Source organism: Apteryx mantelli, chromosome 2 (assembly GCF_036417845.1).
Source record: "Apteryx mantelli isolate bAptMan1 chromosome 2, bAptMan1.hap1, whole genome shotgun sequence".
Classification (NCBI taxonomy): domain Eukaryota; kingdom Metazoa; phylum Chordata; class Aves; order Apterygiformes; family Apterygidae; genus Apteryx; species Apteryx mantelli.
In genome coordinates, this window is record NC_089979.1 from 118,924,885 (window position 1) to 118,947,998 (window position 23,114).

Here is a 23,114-nt window from a genome sequence, read left to right on the forward strand (position 1 = left end):
TCTTTTCAGGGTCAAGAGGAGTTGTGACTGCCATTCTCACTATGGATTCCTTACAGTAACTGGTGGTACTTTGCATAAGAGTACATGTGCATTATTATTCTGATACAACTGCTAAGCAGTTAAAAGCTAAATAGATCTGCAGAAGACGCCTCCACAGGAATCATGTGTGGATTCTTGCCGTCTGTCAGTACTTTGTGGTGCAGCAGATGAGGTGGCAATGTGGGAGGACCTGCATCTCTGAACTGACAGCCTTCCTCACTGCTCTACTAGATTTTGTAGTCTTATTTGTTGGCTTATTTAAACAAGAACAGCAAACATTTGATCTGCCCAAAATATCTACACAGAATGGGATGGCCTTCTCTCCCTTGCAGACTCAGCTCCATGGTAAACCATACTCTTCCTGCCTGGACATTCCTGGAGGAAGCCCACACTCCTGGTGCAGAGTTGTCAGAGCTCGCTAGCAAGTCTTGTAATCCTAAAACACATGTTTAGGTAGGTGCGAGAGAAGCTCCTTGCGGGTGCCTATGTCTCCCCATTAAATAAAGAGGAGTTATAGGTTAGACTAGATGCCTAACTGTAAGTAGCTTGCATTTGGTGCAGCAAGTCTCCACTAAAGTGTATTCTCCTAAAATACAAGTGCACTGTTTAGCCATGCTTTCTATCTTGCAAATCCTATAAATTACAGTTGTATTTCTCCTGGGTACAAATTGATGCACTCAGCAACAACTTTCAGATTTTTATCATAGTCTATCAATATGCCAGTATTATCCATTGCAAAATTGTCTGGGGACTGTAATGAATTGCTGAGTGAAATGCAAGATCTGGCTGAAAAATTTCTTACCATTTCTTTTAGTATGATTTGATGAAGCACCATTATGACAATATAGACAACATTTTTTAATTAAAAAAGTAAAATGACACCAGTCTTCTAAATGCATTTAAAAGCATATCATAACATATTATAAAATTAAAGTGGAAACACACTGATTTGAAGTCTCATTCTTGATCTTATTCAGAACAGTTTGGAAGTTGATGTGACAGGGCTTTTTATTCTGCAAAAGCTTTTTGTTTGGGAAAAATTTAAATTTCAACACAAGCCTGTGGTTCCCCTTTTCTTCTAGTTAATCATATACTTTCAAACCCTGTTTTTCTAAAAGGGCTTTCAGTATCCTGAAAGTGAACTATAAAGGAATAATTTATCTGTATAATTGATTCAAAGGTAACTGCAGACAAAAATTGTCCAGATCACTGTGAGAGTGCTAGAGAATACGGTACAGTTTACTGTATGATCAGTGAAGACTGACATTAAGAATACGATGTGTCAATCCATTAAGAGCAGTTTGATGGGCAAGGTTTATGAAGAAATTGTCAGGGTTAGCAGTTACTGTAAGAATTGAAGGTAATTGGTCCATCCGTAAATACTGATTCTGAGATTGCAGATGGAGTAGCTGTGCAAAGCAAATCTCCTGTTTATACATTTCCAGATTGATGGTAGAGAAAACACAGCTTTTAGTCTCTCCAGCAGTATCTGGTCCTGTCATTGTAGGAGAGTGTAAGGCAAATAAGAATAATTTCCTATCAAAGAATTGCTCCAAATCCTCTCCTTAGACCTACTGCAGTGTGATTACCACTTCTGGGCTCCAGACTGGATTCTTTACATCCTCCCCCTGGGTGTTTTTGCATAATTATGTTCTGTTTCAAAGAATTCTTTGCTTTAAAACCAGACTAATTCCACCTTACTTTATGCACTTGACTGAAGCAGCAAACCAAGTGCCTTATTCTAAGCTCTCTCTTAGCAGTTGACAGGGAGAAAAGCATTTCCAGAAAGCAGTTAACATCATAGGTGGACTGGGTTGTTCAGGGAGATGCCTGTCTCTCTCCACTGACTGTAGAGGAAATCAAGGGAAATTGGGTACTAACAGGACAGCACAGCTCCAGAAAATAAGTTGGTATGTATCTGGACATTAGTTTTTGGTATAACCATCTGATATTTTCAGATTTCCTGGAAGGGCTGACAAAAAAAGCCTCTTTCCACATTAAGTGCTGGGCAGACAACCTACCAAGCAGACTTGTGAAAGGATTTTGCTTTTCTTCTGTTTGGTCTCCAAACTAGGGGACTTGTCATGGTTGAGTCTGTAACACCCTTTCCTATAACCCATTCCTTTTTCCTGTTACACCATAGTTAAATGAAACTCCGAGTACTTCCCACCTTTAAGGATCAAAAAGTAAGAAAAGAAGGTGCTCCTAAAGATTGAACTTGTTTCAAGGATTCATCTAGACAATAATTATAACCATAGTGGATCCAGCTATGGAAACATTCACTGGGAAAACTGAAAATCTTAAGCACGGCACTTAATAAGGATGATATTTTTGGAAACTATTTTCCAGTAATCCTTAAGAAAAATACTGGTAATGCTCAAGACCAGCAATCAGGGAACTTGAGCATGGCTTTCAACTGCAAGTTGGTCACAACTGCCAGGTCACCATGGATAAGTTATTTCTTTCCCACACTTTAGTTTCTTTATCTGGACCATGACTGAGAGTGATGACTATGCAGTGTTGGTAATGAGAAATGCCATTTAGGCTTTTGTTTTATTAGTTTCACACAGATACGTAATGATTTTGGTAGTTCCTTTTTACATAATGTCAGAGTAACCAGAAATGATAAATATTATCCAACAGGCATGGCTTTACTGGCCTTCTTCTGCAAAGACATGATTGTTTTTGTTGACATGCTTACAGTGTGGTGTCTTTCTAGATTCTCTGCAGAGTAATCATACCTATACTTTTCTTGGAAGCTCTTTGCTTTCCTTTCTGTACCTGTACAGTAATTATATGTTCTTCTAATTTCTGTGCAGGATTTTGATGACTTATCAGAAACAGACATAAGCAGTGAGGATCAGCATCATAAAATCAAGCCTGACCTTATGGAAGAGGAACTTAAATCCAGGTTATTTCAGCTTGCTGCTAAAATGAATGACAAGGAAACCTCTTCTGGTGAAGAACAAGAGTCAGAACCTAAAACAGATCCTGAGAACCAGAAGGAGAGTTTGTCCTCAGATGAAAATGGCAAAAGTATTCACGAGGAGTTAAAAAAGGTAAGTAAGAGGAGTGGGGTCAGCACTGTGAAAGCTAGAATCCAGAAAGAGAAACTTTTGATTGGAAAATAAAACATAGTTACTTAATAAAAATGAGGTCCTTTACACTGGGTCTGAGCATGCCACCCTTGCACGAGTAAAACTTCAATTAACATGTGTTTTTCTTTCTGTGAGCCTCCAGAACCACCTCAAAAGCAATGAACTTAGCTTGTGAAAACCTGTTAAGTGACCCTCACAGTGAAAAGACTTTTTCTTATGTTTAGATGGAATTTCCTGTATTTCAGTTTGTGCACATTGCTTCTTATCCTTTCACTGGGCACCATGCAGAAGACTCCAGCTCTGTCTTCTTTACTGTCCCTCACATCAGATATTTATAGACATTGAAAAGAGCCTTCTTTTCTCCAGGCTAAACAGTCCTAGCACTCTCAGCCTCTCATCATGAGATAGACACTCCAATTCGTTAGTCATCACTGCGGCCCTTTGCTGGACAGGCTTCAGTATGTACACATCTTTCTTGTACCAGGGAGTCCAGAACTGGGCACAGCACTTCAGATGTAGTCTCACCAGTGCTGAATAGAGAGGAAGGATCCCCTCCCTTGACCTGCTAGCAGTGCTCTCCCTAATACAAGCCAGGAGGCTGTTGGCTGCCTTAGCTGTAAGGGCTCATTACTGGTCATGTCAAACTTACTGGCCACCAAGACCCCCAGGTCCTTTTCTGCCAAGCTGTTTTTCAGCAGGTCAGTCTCCAGCTGTACTGGTGCATGGGGTTATTCCTGCCCAGGTGCAGGACTTTGCACTTTCCTTTGTTGAACTTAATGAGATTTCTTTTGGCCCATTTCTCCGGCCTGTTGAGGTCACTCTGAATGGCAGCACACTCATCTGGTGTATCAGCCACTCCTCCCAGTTCTGTATTGTCTGCAAACTTGCTGAGGGTGCACTCTGTCCCATCATCCGGATCATTAATGAAGACGTTAAATAGTATTGGTCACAGTATTGAGCTCTAGGGAACACCACTAGTGACTGGTGTCCAGCTGGACTTTATGCTATTGATCACAACCCTTTAAGTCCAGCAGTTGAGCCAGTTTTCAATTTACCTCACTGTCCACTTATCTAGTCCATACTTCCTCAGTTTGTCTATAAGGATGTTATGGGAAACAGTGTCAAAAGCCTTGCTGAAGTCAAGGTAGACAACATCCACTGCTCTCCCCTCATCTACCCAGCCAGTCATTCCATCAGAGAAGGCTATCAGGTTGATCAGGCATGACTTCCCCTTTGTAAATCCTTGCTGATTACACCCAGTCACCTTCTTGTCTTTAATATGTTTGGAAATGGCTTCCGGGGGGATTTGCTCCATCACCTTCCCAAGAATTAAGGTGAGGCTGACTGGCTTGCAGTTCCCCGGATTCTCTTTCTTGCCCTTCTTGAAGACAGGAGTGATATTTGCTTTCTTCCAGTCCTCAAGAACCTCCCTTTAATTGCCGTGACCTTTCAAAGATAACCGAGAGTGGCCTCACAATGATACCAGCCAACTCCCTCAGCACTCATGGGTGCATCCCATTAGATCCAATGGACTTATGTGTATCTACTTTGTTTAACTGTTCCCTAACCTGATCCTCCACTACTGATGGTCAGTCTTCATTGCTCCAGACTTTCCCATTGGTCTCAAAGGCCTGGGATTCCCAAGGGCAGATCTTGCCACTAAACTGAGGTGAAGAAGACATGGAGTACCTTGGCCTTTCCCATGTCCTGTGTTACTCTTGCCCCATTCAGCAGTGGGCCCACATTTTCCCTCATCTTCCTTTTGCTGATGATACACCTATAGAAGCCCTTCTTGTTGCCCTTCACTTCCCTCATCAGATTCCACTTGTGGTGGGCTTTGGCTTTCCTGACCCTGTTCCTGCACACTTGGACAGTGTCTCTATAGACCTGGATCAACTGATCCTGCTTCCACCTTCTAGTATAGTAGTTCTTTATATTTATTTGAATAAAACACTTTTCAAATGATGAAGAATAGATTTCCCATTAGAGTGTTGTCTACACTCCTTATCAAAGCAGAGCTACTGTGCAGTCAAGACACCAAGAGGTGAATCAAGGCACACAGCAGGCAAGAATGAGCCTAAATGGATCTGAAGGATAAGGATGCTTGACTAGCAAGGGGCAGCACTGGACTTCTGTGTGTGCATTTTGTATTAGACCATCACTGACTGAAACAAAAACCCTCCTGGAAGCAAGGACCCAAACCCAATTGACTTTCCTGCCCAAGGTGAATGTCCCATTTTCTACAGGAAGGATGGAGAGTGCCCTCCCTTAAGACAGTCTGAGGACATGGCTTCAAACCATCTCCTCCTAGGGACATCCTCAAACCCACCCTCCCGCTGCTCATATGTATTCTTACCTCCAGATGATTACACTAAGGTAGCTGTTGTTTTGTTTTCCTTGCTTGTTCTTGTGTTTCCAACTGGTTCCCCTTTCTCTGAATGGAGGTGATAGATATTTGGCTTAAAACTACTTGATGAAATTTCCCAATTGTGTAATCAGTAGAAAAGAAGAAATGCTTAAATAAGCAAATTGACTGTCCTTCCACAGATCTTTGGAAACTCCTACCTCTCTCAGGTGACAGTATTAGGGCTGAGTGGTTATATTAGGTAGGTGAGATTTTCCTGTCCTACAGCCAGGCTTCCAGACATTTGGTAAGTGCCTGAGAAAGGTGCCAGGAATAGACTGACTGGAGTCCACTCAGAATCATGTTCTCAAAAGAATTGTGCCAGACATGCGAAATTCAGAATTATTCCCCACCCATTGGGGCAGATCTGTAGTTTGTGTTGTATTTATTCAATCTCAGGAGTCTACAAAGTAATATTGATCATTTGCTTAAAAAAATAAAACACATATCCTGTTCAGAAAAAGAGCAAATGCCCAGAGTTCTTAATTCTTTATTGTTCTTGATTGAAAAAAAGAGTTCTTAGTCATTCATGGCTGCAGTATGTGTTCTTTCTGTCTATAGTAAAGAAACCAAAATATCCCAATGGTATTCATGGTCATACTTCAAAGGAATTGATAGTGGAACTTGCTCAAGCTATAGAGAGACCAGCAGGCTGTTTTCATTCTTATTCTTGACAGTTGTCCTTAAAGGTGATTTAAAATCTTCTGACATGTGCCTTCTCTTTGGTAAGGTGACTGACCAACATCTTACAATGAAATACTGAAGGTGACAGTGTATATTGCCAGTTGTGGCTTTCGTAACCTAAAATATGAAGAGCTATCTAAATTCATAAAACATATGTGATAACTTTAAAATGAGCAGATGAAGTGTCTCAGTGGATGTAAGTACAGAAAACAGTATTTTCAGGAAACGAGTAATTTCAGATGCCTCAAAAGCCAGGTGTCCCAATTTGATGCCTCTTTAAGATGTCTGATTTTTTGAAGAATACTTGTTTAGGGAATTACTGATCTTTCATATTAGCACTTAACATTCTCAGCCAGAGACCCAGAGTTCTGACCTGGGCATCAAGTTTCACATTGAGCATATACAAGCACTAATCTAAACTAATCGTGCAATTAAAATGAGAGTTCAGGTGCCTACAGTCTGCTTTGAGCTCCTGAAAGTAGATCAAACACTGTATTTTAGCCATCCTTACTTTAACAGCAGGCTCTTTCAGAAACTTTATTTCACAAAGACATATCAGGAAAGGGAATGTATGCTAAAAATATCCTCAATATTGCTAATCCCAGCTTCCCAGAAAGGAAGAACCAGGTCCTCAAAAATCAAGTGGTTGTCTTAAGAGTCAATATGTATGATTAGTGATGTACACTTGATGGTTTTTATTTGCTGCTTTTTCTTTCCCCCTAACTTTTAGTGCTCCTATTTGCAAGCTTTATTCTGGAACACATTAGCAACTTCAAGTCATGGGAATTTCTAATTACAGTACACATGGCCATAGGATAAGATTTCCCAAAACATCTGTCTTCTTGGAAATTAGGTACCTAGTGCTTATGAAAATCTGACATGTCTGTACCTTTAAAAGTCTGGACTCCTTTTTTTGATAAAAGCTAGGAATCTCATATAATCCCATGTTGAGCTGATCTTGAAAAGGGGCATTAGCTGTTTTAAGACTTGTATCCAGTGCAGGAATTGGCACACCCCGAGTCTTCAGTGGGACATTTATGGGTTCTCAGTTCTTTTCTCCTCAAGCTAAGCTTTATAGTTCTATGCCTGGCTTTAATATACAAGTTTGAAAATGCTGATCTTTGAATTTATTATTTATTTGGTTTATGTGGGATACTGAGGATTTAGGTGGGTATTGATTAACACAGGTTAATTTTGTGTCTTAGACTTAAATATCCTGAGGACTTCAGTGCAGTCATTTTCAACATTTCTAAGTTCGTGGTCGCCTAAAATGGTCTTATGGAGGTTCATAGCTCTCTAAAATGAATGTAAGCTTACAGCAGGCTTGTTTTTATAGATAACCTTTTGTGATTATTAAGCTACAGAAGTAGTTCATGGTCTTTCAGGGATGTGCAGGCTCCTGAGAAGCCTACCTGTCTCAGCTGTGTCATGAAGGGCCACAGACAGCTGTGTGTTCAGGTTGGAGTTAGCCTTGGACACTCGAGATTTCTGATGTGAACAAACCGTGATCACATTGTGCGACTTTTGTGTTAGTGAAACGTCCTAGGTGTTCACTTTTAGCACAGTGATCTGCACAGTTCTTATGCCTTACATTTTTTCCCATTTTTTTTTCGCTAAAACGCTAACCAAATACTTAAATAAAAAAGAAAAATGTAAATCCCTTTGGGAGTATCTTAATGATACTAAGAGTGCCAACTATGATAAATGGTATATATTTAGCTCTTGCTGTCTTTTCTCTTTGTCTCCTTTAATACTTTCATGAAGATGAATAGGCTAGGACTGTATTTCACAGTAGAACCCAGAATTACTTTCTAGAAAGCAATTTCAGTGGCATCTAAGTAAATGTGGCAGTCTGAATACAGTCTATCACTGTGAACACTTTATCATAAACTATGTTATAGAGATATTGTTATTTGCAAAAATGATAGGGGGCTGTTCTTTTTTTTAAATTGATCCATGTAACATGAAAACTGAAATAATTGTTAAAGCCTTACCTGCATTTCTCTTTTTGCTTCTTTCTATTTTTGTACTTTTTGCTTAAGATAAGAAGATGAGCAAATGAGTTAAACTTCAGTAGTAACATTCATTTTCTCTCCTCTTTGCATTGTCATGATGCTCAGTGTTCAACTTGCTGTCTGCTTAAGGAATTTCCTTTAATCCTTTTATGCATTTACCTCTGTTCAGAAAATCTTACAACCCAGGCTTAGAAACATTATTTTAAATCCTGCGGTTTTCTATAGGTCTCACTACATGAATTTCTGAATGACAACCTGTAAGCAGGTTTGTTAAGTAGCACAGTGAGATCCTATTCCCTATGTGAAACATCCAAGTTCCCTAATAGTATGAATAACAGCATAAATCTTATTTCCATAAAATATTTATGCCTTCATTTTCTGGAAACATTTTACTCATCTTAGGTTTTATAAAGCTTTGTTTTGAGGCAAGTGTGAACTACCAGTATCATCTTCATGTATATTTATTTATGCCAGAGGCTTGTATTCTTTATTTTGAGAGTACATCTTACGGTGTACTCACTACAAGCTTCTCCATTTGTCACCAGGTAAAGCAGCACTTTTTGGCTACCAGTATGATGAGAGTGAAATTTGTTAGAAAATCTAGCTGGAACCTGTCTTTAGTGAGAGGAATAGCCTGTAGCTCTGGGTGTGGGTGCATTTTTCCTCAGCAGAAGAGCTAGCCAGCTCCCTGGTGTGGCATGTGTGCTGGTGGCCATGCCAGCAGCTGGTCACGGAGATGGTGGCTGGGGCCCATCAGGGATGATTAGGCAAGGGAGGGCTCATGGGACTTGGTTGCTGGAGAGAAATACGCTCATGGCCTTGATGTAGCTGAAGAATAGCTCCTTATTCCAGGGACCTGGAGGCTGTGGCAACAGGAAACATTTGTTCTTGTGAATGTGAGTGGCTTCACTCAGTTGCAGTCTCATTTTCTACTTTTTAGACAGATGGCCCATTAAGTAGATGTCCGAAGCTGCATGATGGCAGTGAACATCCATAGGGTGGTGATCCCTCCTGTGTATCACAGACCTGTTAAAGCATCACAGTATGGACAGCTGCAATGTTTTAACAGCAACATCACAAGGAGAGAGAGCTTATGTCTCCTGTTGACTGGGTTAATAGTTTATTAATGAACTGTTAATAGTTTGTACCAGTGCATACTCTGTCCTCACAGAAGGTGTAGTAGTTTTTGTTGATTGTTATCTTGCAACTCTTTGAGCTTAAAATGTTGCTGAGGAACTCCTGAAAATTTTGGTTGGTTTGTTCATCCGGGCAGGGTTTTATAGCAAACTGCTAGCCAGCTTCGTAGGCCTGCAAGCCTCATAAATGACTGAATAGAAGTTCCCAAATGGACTAGAACCCTGTAGCTCACTTAAACAAGGAGATTTAATATAGTATAGTAGCCCGTTACATTGCTACTATTATCCTAGGAAAATTGAACTGTGTAATACAATGACATTTCTTCCTGGGCTGACAACTCAGAAGATACATTTGTGTATGTGTGTGTATATATATTGTTTCACATTTTTGTATGCAAGATGCTCAGAATAATTCTTGCATTTTGGTAGATCATGGCTTTTATTATTATGATGTTAATTATCTAGGTAGCCTTCTGAAGTTCAGAATTGAAAACTGAATGTATGCAACATTGTAAAATATGATCCTTAAGGTTTAAGAACTGCAGCTAATCTATCCACAGGATATTGAATGACAGTAGGGGAAAGGGATTTTGGCCAAGGATGGTGAAACAATGGCTTGTTTTTCTAAAAGAGGCAAGAGATTTAGTTCTTCATACTGGGCTAATGGATCCAAAGCTTACATTATCAATTCAGCCAAGCATTCAAGCATGTGTTCAGTTTTAAACTGAGAGGTAAGTAATTGCTGGACACAAATCCCATTCAAGAGATTTCCCTCAAATGAGCAATGATATTTGTGTTCCTCCAATTCTGATACCTTTGGGGCTCAATAGAGTTGCGTAAGTATGGCTGTCTAGTCCGTCTGAGATATTCTAGGGTATCCCATGTGGCCTTAAGCTGCTGGTCCAAAGGAAACATATATCTCCCAAGTCCCATGTCATATATGACAGCTCTGTTTGAAAGTCCTCAGATACTTTAAGCTGTTTCAAACTGCACCTCATCTGTATGTGTTTAAGCAACTGGATCAAACCCCCACTGCGTCCACCTGGAGAGGTGCAGAAAATGTGAGATTTCAGCTGGCTTCACACAGAGAATCACAGAATCACAGAATCACAGAATGGCTGAGGTTGGAAGGGACCTCTGGAGATCATCTAGTCCAACCTCCCTGCAGGGTCACCTAGAGCACGTTGCACAGGATCGTGTCCAGACGGGGTTTGAATATCTCCAGAGAAGGAGACTCCACAACCTCTCTGGGCAACCTGTTCCAGTGCTCTGTCACCCTCACAGTGAAGAAGTTTTTTCTCATGTTCAGATGGAATTGTCTGTGTTTCAGTTTGTGCCTGTTGCCTCGCGTCCTGTTGCTGGGCACCACTGAAAAGAGTCTGGCTCCATCCTCTTGACACCCTCCCTTAAGATATTTGTACACATTAATAAAATCCCCTCTCAGCCTTCTCTTCTCCAGGCTGAACAGGCCCAGCTCTCTCAGCCTTTCCTCATAAGAGAGATGCTCCAGTCCCCTAATCATCTTTGCAACCCTTCGCTGGACTTGCTCCAGTAGTGCCACATCCCTCTTGTACTGGGGAGCCCAGAACTGGACACAGCACTCCAGATGTGGCCTCACCAGGGCTGAGTAGAGGGGGAGAATCACCTCCCTCCACCTGCTGGCAACACTCTTCCTGATGCACCCCAGGATACCATTGGCCTTCTTGGCCACAAGGGCACATTGCTGCCTCATGCTTAACTTGGTGTCCACCAGCACTCCCAAGTCCTTCTCCGCAGAGCTGCTTTCCAGCAGGCCAACCCCCAACCTGTCCTGGTGCAGGGGGTTATTCCTCCCTAGGTGCAGGACCCTGCACTTGCCTTTGTTGAACTTCATGAGGTTCCTCTCTGCCCACCTCTCCAGCCTGTCCAGGTCTCTCTGAATGGCAGCACAGCCCTCTGGGGTATCAGCCACTCCTTCCAGAATGCAACAGCTTTGTAAACAAGACTCAAATTTAATCTGAGATACGATACTTAAGTCCATGCATGCCCAAGCCAACTCTGTCCAGCGTGCATGAAATGGGAATCTCATTCAGTTGTCTTATTACCAATGATTTATTTACTTAGCAAGTAAATGTAAAAGCCGTTTTACAGATACAGTTACAGAAAATCAGAAAATAATAGTGCAGAAACAAAATGGGAAAAAATAGAGACTGTAACAAAAAATTTGTTGTGTGTAACAACAATCTTGTCTTTTTTTTTTTATGAGCAACCCAGAGACTTGGCAGTGACACATGAGCTCTTTCAGATCTAGCTGGAAGAGCTTCAAGAAAGTGCTGCTTCTCAGCTGGATGTTACTTCTGTCGCAGCACAGCCAACAGTGTGGTGTGTCATTACTTCAGGGCAAAACCAGTCAGTTTAGTTTAAAAAAACTTAAATAAATTAGAGGGATTAAGGTAAGCCTGCTGACTTGGCACTGGAGAGTGGTAATATGAAGGGTTTCGCTTGTTCCTTTTGGGGCAGTGAACTCTAGGAGAGAGACAACAGCAAATAGTAGGAAGTGGTTTGGCACAAGACATGTTAAGTCAGCCCAGCTGTTTCTGACAGGAGCATCTGACTGTGGCACAAGTGAGGTACTGACCCTTTTGTAACTGGAAACACGCAGTATCCAAATCGCAATCATGTAGAGGGAAAAATTTTAGCTACAGCAGGCTCTTCTTTTTCTTCACACTGCTGCAAAGTGCCACTTTGTTTTGGGATGATGGAAATCAGTATTTCTCATTTGTTTCATTTTATAAAAATAATGTGTCATTTTGCAGTACCTGTTTTAATGAGATTTGTTATCTTAAATCCCACAAACAAAAATCACTTAGGCATTTTTATTTTAAATATTTTAGTAATATGTGTGATATCAAAACTTTATGACATATTCGTTAGCTTCTTTATCCTTGCTGTTCATCCCCAACTTCTAAGTCTGAACCTATATAAATGTTAACCTGCGTAGATGTTAACATATCTTTTCTGCCTTTCTATTTAACTGCTTTCCCACTATCTAGGAAAAACAAAAGGCTTTTGATCTTCATTTAAAGCTGCAGTTTTTATCTACCGTATTGCAGCAGGTGAGAGCACTTTATTTTGTCTTGTGTTTTCTTACATCTCTTACATAGTAAGAGATGCTATAAAGTGATGTTGAGGGTTTCCATATTTCCCAAGCAGAATTCCCAAACTCAAAGTATTTTCTTGGAAATATCAGGTCACATTCTCTTGGCCACTTTCAGTAATCATCATAAGCAGAAGAGCCTGAAATCACAGATAGGCAGATGTTATGATGGGAGTGATGAGCGTGAAGTAGACATGTAGAGCAGACTGGCTCTCGTAGTTAGATTAGCGATAAGAATTTTTTTTTTAATTGGAAAAGAAGAGCAGAGGGCAAAGATAAGAAGTATGATCTTCCTATTCTCATGTAGTCACTTATATGTAAAAATTTCAGAAGAAGAAAATTAAAAGCTGATTTCTGCAAAATATGATTTTTAGCAATTTCTGACTTTAGAGATCTTCAAAAATCTCTCTAAACTCCCAGTTTAAAAAATAAGCAAATCCATTAATTCATTGCAGACTTTGTATACAGTGCATAGGCATTTTCTCACTTTGCTACTAATGTTTATTGCCTGATCATTCTTCTAGGTGGTAAGAAAGTTCATGTTCTGTGTTATTTGAGTCTCAGCTGATTTGCATCAGATATTAATACAGATTTTCATTTTATTCACTGAGCAAAGAGATGCTTGCCTTGTATTTTAAAATACATACTATTTTTAACATCTCATATATAAGAGTAAGAAAATTAATTTTGTATGATTCTCTCAGTCATAAAATAGGAACCACTTTTTTGCATCAAAGGTTGGTGGTTCAACAAAACAATCCCCCTCTCAGCTTTATTTTTCTTACTTACTCTCAGAGTTAAGTTTTATCCCTTCTATTTTAATCAGCTGTTGGAGCTTAGTTTTCTTTAAGGATGATCTTTTAAAAAAAATTTTTCCATTTGTGCAATGTCGTAAGCCTATGTCAATCATAGATATTTTTACAGAATCTTGTGTGGCTTTTGAGACTTAAGAAATATTTCCATTTCCAACTTGGACTATATTATTTCACCTCTTGAAAGAAAAAATTCTTTCCTCATAATTGTGGGAAACTTGTCTGTAGCAACCAAGTGTTACAAATAATTAGTGATAATATCTATAATTACATTAGGACGGTGGATTGCATTCATTAGTTAAAATATAATGTTGAGAAATACCTAGCACAATTGAAAAGAGAGACTATATTTCTCTCTGTCATACTTCGGACATCTACAGAAGAGCTCTCTCTGTAAGCCAATAGCTTTCTTTCCCTAAGCAAGCACCCATAGGTGAAGATATTGATGTTAAAGGCAAGTCTCAAACTCACACAGTAGATTCCTTCCTCAGCACCGTGGTTTATCATAGTAGACTTGTCTTTCATCAGATATCAAGGCAAATATTAACTTTCTTTCCCAGTGTCTGTGGTATAGAGTGGTTCAGGCTCACTTTTAGGTCATGTGAAGATTGGAGTGAAGACTGCCGTTGGTAGTTCTGCATTGATGGCTCTGTTTGTTCCTCGCTGTGGATCAGCCAGCATCCAAGATCTTGCTCACCTGTGCAGGAGAGGGAGTTTTGGTGTTTTTTTCAGGGCCTTCTCAAAGCTGTCCAGTGAAAAGTTTGTGTGGTGGGGGGGCGGTTTTGGTTTCTGTTGTTTTCGTCAAGTCTGGATTCAGTCCAGTTACTCTGAAAAGATTAATCAACCAGAGGTGAAGAGAAACTTCTCCCCAACCCCCCCTCAAGCCCCCACAAAAAGAGGATGAGGGATATTGATTGAGAAACCTGCATGCCACCAGGAGCGTGATAGAGCGACTTGAGAATGGAACAAGTAATGATTGTACTACAAGTGATCAAGGACATAGTCAATACTGTCAGGGCTGCTAGTGATGGAGACTTTCCCTTGCTCTAATTCTTGACCTGACTGTTGATGTGACCTGTTCTCTATTAAACTGCATGTCACTGCCCCCAGTGCCAGTTTAATAGAGCCTAATGATAGCATAATATTATGGTAGCAAAAAGGGAGAATACTAATGGCTGAGTAAAATGTGGAGAAAAAAATAGTGCAAGTGATGGAGAACACTTCTGGGGTCACTTAACTGCATTAGGAACATTCATCATAAAATAAATGATGTTCATGAGCAGAAACTTGATGGAGAGATGATGTGGACTGCTGGGATACATACAAGGACTTATTGTTCACCCACTCTCAGCAGTCTGGTCACTTATGTTGCTTCAGTTTCCTCATCCTGCTTTATTTCTGTTACTCATTAACTTTTGTGCAAGGATGCAAATACTGTTCTACAAAGTAGTCTCAGTGTAGTACCCTTAATAAAAACAAAAGAAATACCAGCAGTGGCAGCACAAGAGAAGAGAAATGGCCGAAGTTCATTAAGAGCTAGCTTAGACTGCTGAAATGTTATCTTCAGCAAAATAGGAATCCTTTCTGTTCATCCAAACACACATAGAAATGACAGGGAAGATGTCTCACAAGCTGCTGTGTTTATCATATTCTGTATATACACACACATGCACACATTTTGGTGTATGTATATTTGCTTGCGCATGCACACTTTTTTCATTAGTTTTCATTAGTTTTAAAACTCTTCCACAAAGAACTCAAGAAATTGAGCATCTCCTTTTGTTTGTGTCTTTAATGTATTTGTAAGCATGAGCGCTAATGATCATAAAAAGTGTGTTTTCCTTATTCCATTAAACGCTTAGTCTCAAATTCAGTAGGGAAATAGATTCTAATAACCAGTGCAAACATTCAGATTTGGAGCAGCTGCACTGATTTCATTTGAGACAGGTGGTGGTAAGCCAGATGTACGGTAGCATCGCTGAAATCAGGATGCATCCCAGTGTTTCCGGAAGAATGGTTATGCTTAGTTATTCTGTGCTAGATATTTGTTAGAGAGATTGTTTTGTGTGTCTATCACATCCTTATTAGTTCTTTGACTGCTTGACAAGACAGATGGGTGAGACTTCATCAAGGCAGGAGAGCTGTCTCTTTGAATCCTTTGTAGGTGTTAACAGTGACCTTTCCTGCAAGGGCAGGATAAATGAGACAGCCGAGGGGCCTTTATAGCAACTTGAAATGTCCACCTACCAGCATGATTTTGGTGTGCGTGTGTCTGAATTTTAGGTGATTTTTATAGAACCTCATAACTTCTAAATGTGACGTGGGTGGTTGCGGGGAGGGGAGAGGGTTGTGGGAAGCTTTTAGTCTGCTTCTTTCTTTGCTGGTTCATTTAAGGAAACTGATCTTGTGGGTCTGCCATAAACGCTGTTGTTCTGCACATTGAGGGTTGCAGCTCTGGGACTCGTGTAAACGGCTGATTAGGGGTCACTCCCCCCATGTCCAATAGGAAATCACATGCAGGGTCTTCCCTTTCATGCCTAGCGTGGCTGGGCTGTCTGATAACACCTTATTTTGGCAGCTGCTAGGGGCAAAAGCCCTAGGGGCCCACGGTGAACACAAAACAAGTACTTGTCATACTAAAACCTCAGGACGGGTTTTTTTCTCACGCATGTTAAATAATTATTTCTCCAGTGTTATTTTTCCACCCCACTCAGTTTGCAAACTGGACCTTTTGGAACATGAGCTGCTTGAACAGCTTTTAACAGTTGCTAAAAAATAGGTAGAAATATATGCAAAACCGTTAATTGAGTGGACAATTTTACCCAATTTAAAAACCCCTGAACTCCCTACGTGTTGTTTTTGTGCCTCCCTTTGGCAGACATTAATGTCTTCTTGCTTCTCTGTAAAACACAGGCCAGGGCAAAGCCGAGTTCCAAATATCCTTAGCAGGAAGCTTTCACAAAGTTTAAATTTAAGTCCACTGAAATACTGCTTGTACTCTCAAGTTTGGGGAGGTCTACTTTTCAGGGATACTCTGATCCAAGGAAAAGATACCAACAGGCCAGGATCAAGATGCATTCATTGATGCAGACACTTTATGAACATTCATCTAGCTGCCTTGTACCACATTCAGTGTGAAGCGAATCCATGGTTTTAAAAGTCAAACATCTGCCACTAAGAACTTATCTCAGAATTCTAGAACGTCCTAAAAATCATATTTCTTGCCTGTTAAACTTCTCCTCCCCCTCAGGTACACATTGAGGAGGTACAGTATTTTCCTCGAAATTTTGATTTCATAAAGCTTCCTGTCACAGAACACTTTACCAAAAAAACCCAAAAAACTGTTCTGTGATAATTGTTCTGTAATAAATGCCAATATGAATTCTCGTATTCTGGGATAAGAGCACCTTTTTCTAATTTAACTTAATCCTTTTTAGAAATCCATTATTTGCATTAAAGGATACAAATTTTTAAGAAATAATGAACACTAAATTCAGGCTATAATTCCTTAAAATGTAGAACATATATCAGTAAAGATGATGAAAAAAATGTCGTATCTGGCCTGTATCTTTTTTGGTCACTACTCACAGAACTGAATAAGAAGTAGGTACTTGTAAAAGCAAATAATAAAACAAAGTAACATTGATTTCTGCCTCCATCCTATAAAATTATTGATCTGTTTTTAACCTAATTGGCACTTGTGAAAATAAATGGAAAAAACAGTAGGCTATTTATGCGGTTCAAGTATTTGTTCTCGGTAACAGAGTCCTAGGCTTACTTGTTCAGGACTGATTTGGCTTTCCTAACAAGCTAAAGATCTGTGTGCTGTAGCATCCTATACTTGCTTTGTTCTCATTCTCTTTAATCTCATGTATCTAATTATTTCTTGTAATTCAAAGGAATAACAGTGCTATGAGATGCCTTCGTGTATTGGTTTACAACTGTTGAGCACACGCTGCCGAAGAAGTGCAGTTTTTCACTAAGTCTTATCTAACATATAAATGAACAGCTAATTACAGGAAAGATGTGATAAAAAAAGGTTTTCCAGGTAAACCCACTAGAGTTTGTATGAAACAAAGGAACATTATTTCTGCGCTATCCCACTAAGTAGACCAGCTGACATATTGATTAATGTAGTTTTAAAATAATAGGCATTTGGTGTTAAAGACACTTCTAACAAGTTACACTTTTCCATACTACAAAATTTACTCTATAGAATCCAGAGGCTGTCTGTTTCCTCAGTTTTGATGCTGCAGATATTTTGTTTGGGGAAAAATTTACAGGTGGGTAGGCCCCTAATTCACATGCACAAGTATTTGCAGGTTGGGGAATTAAGTAAATTTAGATTTGAGCTTTCCATCACTTCCTTATAGGCAAAGCAGCACTGAAGATATTCCACATGAATTCAGTGACAGTATTTGTATTTGACTTAACTAGCTTGGGATCAATCTCCAAGCTGTCTAGTTTGGATGTTGAGTGTGATACCTGAGTGTACCTCAGGTGAAATTTTATTGCCAGCAGAGCAGCTGTCCTGAAGCCTAAAGCCTGTGTAAGAATCATCAGAATCAGGAACACTGATTAATAAGATTTAGAGTTAAAAAGGGAAGGGGGAGGGGCTGGATAAAACTGCAAGCTTTTCCTTACTATTTGAAATTATTTATTTAATAAATATTTTTAAAATGTTGAATTGAAATTCAAAAAAAATCAGGGTACAAATGATAGCCCTTTCTTTTTTGGGGCTATCAAATAATTCATAGCAAGCAGCTTTGTAAACTGCTCTTCTCATAGGACTGCCGAAGATTGCTTTCCCTCTTCTGTGGCTGCCATTTGGTAGCTCCTGTAGATATGGAGATGGATGATTCCACATCTGTTTGCCTGTGCCAAAAAAAGAAGATTGTGTTTTAAAAATCTGTTTTAAATTGTTGCAAAAATAGACAAATCTAGCTGACTTTGATTTTAAAGCTGGGTATATCTGTGCTCCTTTGGGATAAGATTTGAACCTGGTCATTTCAGCTCTTTGCTAGAAATTGTGTTGTGGGAGATCTGCATGTGTATGTTATTTGGGTGCTGTATCAGTGTGCATATGGGAAAAAGAGAAGGAAAGGGGAGGTAGATTCCAACACAGCCACATTTCATTACAGAGTTCTTCTCTCTGTTCATGGCAACTAGCTGAGTGTACTGTTTTAGCGTGTTTAAAAGCTACAGCTACAAGCAAGGTATTTTACATATTGTCCCTCTGTGCTAACTTAATGCTGTTGTTTTCCCTGTCTACTCTTGTAACAAAACAGAAGTACTCTGCTGTCTCTCTCTGCAACATATCTACAGAGGTCCTAAAAGTCATCAATGCCACTGAGGAACTGATAGCAGAGTCCACAGGTCCCTGCGATTTCCCAGCTGACCTCCACAACAGAGGGAGGGGGACATTCCCATTAGGGACCAACCCCACCAGACTCGACGAGCAGCTCACCACACTGGAAGAAAACGTAAGAACGTGACTCTGTGCGAAATTGTCGAGTGTGTGTGTGCATGTGAGTGCGTGTCTGTTTGTGCACACGTGCCTGTGATGACTGAAACGGGAGTGTTTAGGCAGCATCAGTGGATGTTCAGAATTAACTCTGTGTTATTTAAACGAAACAAATACATAAACAGAGCAAGAAATACTTATTTTAAAGGGGTACTCAGCCCTTTTCTTTAGATGTGTACTTTAAAACATTTGGGGGAAGGAGTTGGATGAGTTTGGTTTTATAGGTAATTTTAGAATCCCTATCTTAAAAATTAACTTAATCTCTAAGAATCCCTAGAATCTCTGTAGTTTTGCAGCTGCACCATGCCTTGCTGAAGCCACACATCTCCAAGTCCCAGCACAGCCTTATTATTGTAAGGACAGGCAGAGAAAACAGGTCTTGAGTCACCCAGACAAGAAGTGGAGGAGTTCTTCCTCCACCCACGCTTCCCTAGCATACTGTGCTGGGCATCTCGGGACCCAGAGCGCTCTGCTGTCCTCTTAAAAAGAGCAGACTGGAGAAGCAGAATTACGCAAATGTTTGTTTGGCCTTCCATCCTTTCACATGAGTACCTGTCATCTGAAGGGAAGATCTAATGCTGAATCATTGAGAGAAGTCACTGTTCACTGGAAGTTTTTATGCGTCCACTTAATGAAGTCGGTATACTTGTAACTTTCAATTTTCTCCTCTTACCACATTTAACTGATTATATTTTGATGATTTTCCCTTCATTAGGAGCTTTTAAAGATCTCATAGGAATCCAGGCTGTCCCATTATAACGTCCTGATCAATTCAAGTAAATAGAACCTGTTTTCCTTTAGCCCCCTGAAAATTTTCAAAACCGGAATCTCTTCTTCCTGGCTAAAACCAGTTTCCTTCACAGAAATCCCCTCCCACAACAGTCCCAGGCTAGGGACCTTTTGGGAGATACCTTGTGGCAATGGCAAGCTCTCCTAGCACAGGGCCTCTCCTACTCCAAAGCCCTCCCACCTGCCCCACGATTCCCAGGGCTCTCTCACCCCCACTTTTTGAGCTCAAATCTCCTAGCCCTGCTTGGGTTGCTTTCCAACCCACATCCTACTCCTCCGAGCCTTGTCTGCTCCCAAACATTTCCCCTCTCAGACCTCTGCCCCTGCCACACAAAGAAGTATCATTGAAATGAATGGAAAAAGTAATTTTTATTTAAATCAGAATGTTAATTTTATGGTCCACTTCTGTCTGAAGTACTTCAACAGAGACGTTAAATTCAATCACTTATTCAATTCTAGGTATATCCTTCAAGGACTTTACCCTTGCAGTTAAAGATTGTCCTCTTTTGAGAGGTAGTTCATATTAGATGTAGTGCATTAACTTCTTTGCAAAGTCATGCACATGAAAAAATATATATAATTTATGCATTAAAATGATTGAAGCGAAGAAAAAAATCTTTTGTAAACAATTAAGAAACAATAATAAAAACAAAAAATAATAAAAAGTAATTAAGAAAGGGTTAAGTCTTACTCTAGTCGTTCTGCATCACTTTTGATCCACGAAGTCACAACATGTCCAGAAATGATCTCAATAACTGTTATGTCAAAAGGACTGCAGCATCTAGGAATCATGGGCAGATATAATGCCTTGAGTGGGAAATGCGCATGAAGTGAAGGCTCAGGCATCTTCTTCAGATCCTGTTTGCTTGCCCCTGGAACTGTGAAGTTAGCCACAGAATATATTTAATTCCTTAGTAGTTTTGTAGCACCACAGTATTTACAGCTACCAGAATAAGAGAGGCTGCCACTAGGGAAAATCGGAATCTGTATTTCCTTTCCACTGTCCTGTTACCAGCATCATACAAGCAGTCTCTTGGCTATCTAAGAAATAGGCAGGAGGTGCAGTATTTTCACAGGGACAATTTTAAGCCTAGCACTTGAGGGCCAATGTTTTGTAAGTTACTCTCTTCTGTAAACTGTGGACCTCCATCCAGCTGTGTATTTTAGAAACCCATAGAACACAATGCACCATGAATTATTGCTCCGGGACATGGGAAACAAACCCTCTACCTGCAGCTACCAGAGGCATTGTAGGTGGGTGAAAATGTTACTGAAGAGAGAGTTGTGTCTTTTTAGGGAAGATCTCTAAATTATGGGGTGTGTTATTCTCTCTTATCTGGCCCAGTCTATGGACCCTTCACTGATTCACTCCAAAGCTTCCAGAGATGGAAAGGTTATGGCTGCTGTAGATTTGAGCGAGAGAGGGATCGAAGGGACTTCACTGTGCTGCACTTGTAAGCAGTTACTCTATTAAATGTTAGTATCCGTATGCTGCTGTATAGTTATTCCTCCACAGATTTGATCGTCAGAGGACATTGAGAGCATGTTTTAATAAACGATGCAATGTGAGCTATTGCTTCCCCTTGCAGACTTTCACTTTTTGTTATGAAATTAAATATCAAAAAACCTTCAAGCAAACTTTTCAGCTTTTTTTGTTGGTGGTGAATCTGGAAAAAATCTGTTTTGGAATTGTAGTGGAAGATGCTCATGGAAGATGCAGTCTGCTCAAACCTCCACGCATACAAAGCAGAAATCACTGACACCTCTCCCTGCCTTGGCCCTGCAGGTGTACTTGACAGCCAGCACTGTGTATGGACTGGAGGGGCAGCTGAACAGCCTGGAGGATGCGGCACGCAAGATCAACAGTGTTACTGCAGAATCCGAGCTGGCTGAGCTGGAAGATCAGGTGGCCACAGCAGCCGCCCAGGTTCATCACGCGGAGCTTCAGGTGAGGACCACGACTGCCTCCCTACTGGCAGGTTTCACACTGTCTTGCCTAACGCTTGTGTTTTGTTTGTGCACACTTATTTTCAATGTTCTCTTGTACTGCAGTGAACTGATAATCCGAGGATATGTGACTGCCCAAGAGGAGCTGAGCAAAGCTTAACTGCACTGTGTAACTCAGCACAGCCCTATGTACTGTGTTTGTTTCTTCCCCAAGCTTATTTTCAGACGTGAGAATGAAACAGTCTATTCAATTCTAATACTGTAATCCTAAAATTATACCTGCTCCTTGCTCCCAGGTGGATCATGTGGTGCGCTCTGTGTTGTACATGTGGCTGTTGTTAGATACAACAACAAATACGATTTTATGTAGTTCTTCTAATCAGCAGATTTTAGAGCACTTTATGAAAGAAGCCAATATCAGTGTCATTGTTCTACTGATAAAGGCCAAGGCCAGCGAGCCACTGAGCCAAGCACAGACCTAGCACTTCCCAGTCTCCCTAGGGCTTTAGTTGCTAAGGGGTATGCATCCTGCCCAGAAGGACACTGCTTGCGTGGGCTGCAATCCAGCGTCTCTCTAGTGGGCCCCAGAAAGTCTGAGGCTTGGAGAACTTCATGATGTGATGCACAAAGCTGAAAGAGGCAACGCTGCCAGACCTCAGGGTCATAACAACCTCCACACACTGCTATCCCCTCACTCCCAAGGACTTCACTGACCAGGTTGCACCAAGCGAGGCACTCTAACATCCTTGTGCCAGGCTTTTTTAACAGGAAAGTACCTGTTTGTCTTACTCAGTGGGAGCATGCTCAGTTTAGGACTGAGCAAAGATCTCAGAATCTAGCCTGATGCCTGAAGCGCATTGCAGAACTAGGTGCCATGTCAAACTGGCAGTGACATCTTATTGGTTTCAGTTAGTTTTTTATGGTAAATATGTAAATGGGGGTGAGGAGTGAGGAGGAGACAGGCCTGAGATATGAGAGGAAGATGACAGAGAAGGTAGTACACAACTGATCCAGTTGAAACCATTTTGCACAGCTTCAGGTGTCATCATAAATTAGGAGTCAAGTTATATGTGCAGCTAAAGTCTGGCTTTTCTGACTGTTCTTTTCTTTTTGGCCACATTTCTTTCCACTGGTGTAAGCATCAGCTTACTTTCTCCCAAAATGCTTATTTACTTGGTCTTTTGTTTTTTCTAGCAGTTTCTTTTCCATTGAGTGTTCTTATGTAGTGTGCATGCATTTGTGCATTTTTGTGTTTATTTACATAAACACCTAAATTATAGCATAATTATTTAAGATCAAAGTTTTGGATTTGTGACAAAGGATCTATTTTGTATGTGCAGAAAACTTGGAAATAATTTGGAATTAGCAAATCTGTTCCACCAAGTGGTATTTTTGATTGTAGGTTTTGAAAAACCCTGCTTGAATGAACTTGGAATTACATAGCTAAAGGTATTTGGGAGATGGCAGACTTGGCAGCTTTCTTTCCTCCTTTCTTTTTTTCCTCAAAAGGAGTAAAGTGCTTCTTCCTTG

At 40.4% G+C, this 23,114-nt stretch overlaps 1 protein-coding gene across 1 annotated transcript in view; it reads left to right on the forward strand.

Annotated features, from left to right (window-relative positions):
* Positions 1-23,114, forward strand: part of MYRIP (myosin VIIA and Rab interacting protein) — a 234,910-nt gene that overhangs the window by 206,600 nt on the left and 5,196 nt on the right. The window contains exons 11-13 of the mRNA XM_067291337.1: positions 2,859-3,098; positions 18,613-18,807; positions 21,424-21,585. Coding sequence (XP_067147438.1) covers positions 2,859-3,098; positions 18,613-18,807; positions 21,424-21,585 — 597 coding nt within the window. The remainder of the gene's footprint in view (positions 1-2,858; positions 3,099-18,612; positions 18,808-21,423; positions 21,586-23,114) is intronic.